Source organism: Natrix helvetica (genome assembly GCF_964273705.1).
Source record: "Natrix helvetica genome assembly, chromosome: W".
Taxonomy (NCBI): Eukaryota; Metazoa; Chordata; class Lepidosauria; order Squamata; family Natricidae; genus Natrix; species Natrix helvetica.
Genome location: NC_138555.1, coordinates 68,498,447 through 68,503,251, shown reverse-complemented (window position 1 = coordinate 68,503,251; position 4,805 = coordinate 68,498,447). Strand labels below are relative to the sequence as shown.

Genomic DNA, 4,805 nt, shown 5'->3' with positions numbered 1-4,805 from the left:
GGAGATGAATGAATGGAATCTTCAACATTAAAAAACAGCAGAAACATGCCTTCACCAAAATGAAGTAAAAGCAAATCCCAAAGGTGCTTTTTAGCACATGCAAGCAAGGTGATGACTTCATTACAATAGAATGGTGTTTAGATAGGAAGCTCTACACAGCTATTTAACATGATTTTGTTGGGTGGATTATCTTGGAATGTTGGAGCTGCTGAGAATCCAGTCCCTCCCAACCCATTATTATAGTCAGATAAAACACACAAACTAGATTCATGTTCACTTGTTTATTAGATGATAAAGTAGATAATTGAGAAATCAAAGATTTATTTTAAAAAAGGGCAAAACTGAAAGACAAGCAGATATTTAAAAAATGTATAGTTATCTAAACAGATATCACAGTTGTTTAACAAGCTCAACAGATTTATTGCACACAAATCTTGCAATGTTATCTAGAAAGTAAAAGTTCCATCTCTGTTTGACTAAACATACAGTATATCAAAGTTCCACTGAATAAGAAACAGGAAAAAGATTAGTCAAAGAAGCAAGCATTTCCTTTTCTTCAATGTACTTGATTGCCAAGTGTGTAAATTATAGTTGAGTTTTTCTTTCTAGACTTTTAGCTGCATCTTTTAACTTTTCAACTAAATCCTAAAATATGAAATAAGAGCTTCAGAAAAGAAATAGTTTGCTATAACTAATTTTAGGCATTATTAGAAATTCCCTTTGTACAAAAGTCCCAGTGACTTAATGTATATTTCTGCCATTTGATGTATTTAGGAAACATAGAAACATCATTATTTTAATTAGTGTACATCATGAATGTACCTAAAGGGAACATTGTAACATTATCACATATAAAATTAATGAGTTTGGACTGGGACAGATAGGTTGATAAATAAAAATTATTTTTTTCTTATTTGTCAAATAATACACAGAATATAATTTTTTACAGCTTAATTGAATATAAAGAAGTAAACTAACCCAACAATTTTCTGAGCTGGCAATCCTAAAGTTATCTAATGCATTCCATTGAAACATGGGATTTTTACAAAAATGTGATTTGTACATATAGAATCTTGAAAAAATATGAAATTGTAGGCAGTTGCTTATTTCTTAGTTTTTCAAGTTTTGGTAAGTTTACTCTCCTTCCCCTCATTAGTAAGTTTATAAGGTTTAATGAAGCTATCAATACACTGTAGTTTATGTAAAGTCAAATAAGCCAAATTCCATATTCAGTACATATTATACAATACAGAAAATGGGTTTCATCTAATGTAGCACATTTGAAACAGCTTCCACCTATTCTGCCAAAAATATTTTTGCATAGTGCAGTCACTTATGTGAATCAACTTGAAAACTCATATTGGAAAAATAGGAAAGCTACAATTCTGTAGCATTTTGTATTTTAAAAGATGTGAAACATCTTATATTTTAAGTGAAGCACTTTATATTTTTATGGACTTTTTGTAAATTCTGGTGCTACTCTACCAGTACACAAAAGGGTAAGATAAAATACCTGCAATTGATCCATAGAACAACTAAAATTAATGTCCTCATGAGATCTTGAATCAATGTTCTAAAATAACAAAATCCCAAACATTAGTCATTAATTAAGCAACAAAACTAAAGCAATAATAATCTAATATTTGAATTTTCTGGATGGATACTATACCTCTACTCTTAAGGTCATCAAATAGGCAGGGCAATACTTTTTATGAAGTTGGTTAGTCTAAAGAGATAAGACAGAAGGAAAAAATAAGTTTTGCAAATCAAAGTGAAAAAGAAATAATACCCATTTGATTTAAATTACCTTGATTTGATATTCCAGTTGCCAGCAAACATCAGTTACATGTAGTGGACATCTGCCTATACTGCGAACACCATAAATATCTATTAGGCTAAGATATGCTGAATAGCATAACTGTTGCAAGATCATATAGGTAAACAAGAAAAGTAGCAGCAATGTATTAATTGTGCTTTTGTGGAGCATGTTACTTCAATTAGATAACTTGTGAAGATGTTTATTTTCAAGATGCATTTGAAAGTTGGAAGATTAATATAATTTCCCTGGACATACCTCCCCAACATGATTTCCAAGGAATCCTTATGTATCTACAAAAAGGGAAGGATAAAAGTGTGTAAGCTTCTACAGATTACACTAAAATTAATGGAAGGAATGAAAAAAGATAAAATGTGTTTAGAAACCTGATATTCAGTGCAAAAATGTTCAATGCTTTCTCTGTTGAATTTACAGTCTTCTAGATAGGCACTAAAAGGAAAAGCAAGATGTGTTACCAATAAACCTAAAACAAGTCAAACAATTTTTTTAAAGTTGAAGAGTTTTAGAATACCTTATAATAGATTTGTCAGATTTTTGCTTTCCAGCTTCTATTATATAAGTGGTAGCTGCTGTGTGGCAGTATTTTAATATTGCTGGATCAATATGTTCCAAATCTGGGTAATCTAAAAAGAAATGAATGCTTGATGATGACATATTTCAGAAGGATGCACACACTGTATATATACAATGGTTTTCTCATGCAGGAAGACTAAGCTCCATTCAATTATAGCAGCTGGGCAAGCAGAAGGCTATCATATTGACAACATTTAGTTACAGTTCTAAACACAATATTGGGGGAAGGACTTATTTTCATAGCTCTCCCTTTATAAGGAATTAAAATAATGTTGGGGAAATTTCAGCAACCTTTCATGTCAAACATGAATAATTTCTGCAAGATCTGAGATATTATATTTACTATTTCTAGAACCAAATTGAACTAGATTTCCCCCAACATCCAGAAAGCACCAAAGAAAGGAAAAGAGCTCAGCCATTACCTCAACAGCTCCTGTAGTTTCCCTTTCCTACTCATGGCCACCCATTCTTTGAACTTCTGGCCAACACAGAGTTTGGGAAGTAATCAGGCTGACGAGTGTCAGTAGACATATTTTCAGAAAAATGCTGTGTTCTCGTTCGGGAGAAGAGTTAAACCCCCCTTTTGGCAATTAAGGGGCAGACGTTCTCGTTCTCGGAGTTCAGATAACCGTGTGAAATTTTCCCCCAGTGCCATAGTGAAATAAGTCTGTAATTTCGCTTTTCTAACAATAGTGCTCGGAATACCGTGTCACCCCTCTACCCCACTTCCCAACTCTTCTGATTTTTGCTCTCTTTTCCCCGTCCTCCTTTTAAGAAAATCCGAACTGGTTTTTCAGGGTTGCAGTTCAAACTAGCACCTATCGGAGGCCGCGCGTATTCAGTCCAAGCTCTCGCAGAGCCCTTCAGGCAAACGGTAAACGCGAGCCCCTTTCCTCCTGCGAGAGGCGGCCGGCCTCAAGAAACCTCGCAGTTTGGCAAACAGCTGGTGAATGCCAATCGTCCGAGAAATTCAATTAGAAGCAAAAAAACAACAACCCCAAACCATCAAACCAAATGAGCGGTGTTTTTGGGCCATAAGATTAAGATCAATGTATTACAACCATTGAGTAAAAAAAGACTATCACATGATCACAATAAAGTCTGCGGGATCCAGGTACTAAACCCAACTCGGTGCCTTATTCAACTACATTCACCCTCTTGAACCTTTGACTTTTGCAAAAATCACTTCCGACTGTCGGAGGGCTGGGAATGCCTCCCCGGAATATTAAAAACAAAACGGTGGAAACCAACCAGCTACGACCGTCAGGGAGGCGGTGGAAACCACCTCCAAACGGCACCTTTTCTTTCTCGTTCTGCTTTCGGGAGAGAATGGCTTTACCTTCGCTTTTAGGCCACAAATAAGCGAGAGGCACCCTTGAATTTCTGCAAGGAAATGACAACCACAGGGAAATGGAGAGCAGCAACGAGAATAAAACCCCGAAAGAAAAAGGGAGAGGACGCAGCGCACCATTCGAGCGCCGCTCAGCGCGGTGGAAATCTCCTGTGCTTGGTGGAAAACGACCGTGGGCGTTAATGCGAAGCAACTAGGCATCAGCTGTGGCCAAAGACGAGCGATTCACCGTGCTGCCGGCACGCTTCCCTCGGCCGGCGCCCAACTCCCAGCTCAGCTCTTCTCCCCACCGGCGGACGGAGGCTCGCGCCCGGAAACCAGCACTCACCTAAGGCGGCCTGCTTGGCCTGGCCGCTGAGCAAGCTCTGGAAGGCAGCCTGGAGCAGAGCCTGGAAAGCTCGGAGCGAGAAGCAGCTCGGTTCAGCCAGAATCTGTAAACCGCTTTGCACTGGATCAGAGAGCTCCATTGTGAGGTGCGCTGTGACCTTTGACACGTGTTCCACGTGATAGCCGCGCTCAGCCGATTCTGCAGAAGAAGAATCACGCTGCAGTTTGCTCCTCCTCCAGGTGGGTGGCTGGATCTCTACTTTCTTTCTTTGGAATTCTTACACTAAACCCTAAACCCTTTCCCTGCGATCAAACATACCCGCTTCCATTAAGCTCTTCGGTAGTGTTGCATTTCCTATCTTCCTTTTCTTTTCTTTCTGGATATGAAACTTTTCTGATTTTTAAAAATAAAGGTATTCTATGATTATGTGCTGCTTCATATTTTGCATTTATGCTTATAGATAAGGTTAATGTAATTAATATAATCTTGCTTCAAATATATTAGTGGATTTATTTGTATAAGTGTGTTTGTGAGCCAGGAGATTAAGATTTATGTTCAAATAAATACCGTATTTTTCGCCCTATAAGACGCACTTTTTTACTCCCAAAAGAGGGTGAAAATCTGAGTGCGTCTTATAAGCCGAATGTAGCCACCTGGATCCACTGTTCCCTCTAAGGTGCGCGGCAACAAAACACTGCGCAGCAGTTTCCAACTGC

General features: G+C 37.9%; 1 protein-coding gene across 3 annotated transcripts; it reads right to left on the bottom strand.

Annotated features, from left to right (window-relative positions):
* Nucleotides 1–266: 266 nt before the first annotated feature.
* COMMD3 (COMM domain containing 3) lies at nt 267–4,258 on the bottom strand. 3 transcript variants are annotated; one of them, XM_081969413.1, is made up of 8 exons: nt 4,090–4,258; nt 2,349–2,460; nt 2,203–2,266; nt 2,075–2,109; nt 1,808–1,868; nt 1,670–1,726; nt 1,514–1,573; nt 267–645 (listed from the first exon to the last, which is right to left on the bottom strand). In XM_081969413.1, exons 1-8 carry the CDS (start codon nt 4,226–4,228, stop codon nt 586–588), a joined length of 588 nt encoding a protein of 195 aa, XP_081825539.1. In that variant the 5' UTR covers nt 4,229–4,258; the 3' UTR covers nt 267–585. The 3 variants fall into 3 exon arrangements, with proteins under 3 accessions (XP_081825539.1, XP_081825540.1, XP_081825541.1); XM_081969414.1 differs by having other exon boundaries at nt 2,349–2,451; XM_081969415.1 differs by lacking the exon at nt 1,514–1,573.
* Nucleotides 4,259–4,805: the final 547 nt, after the last annotated feature.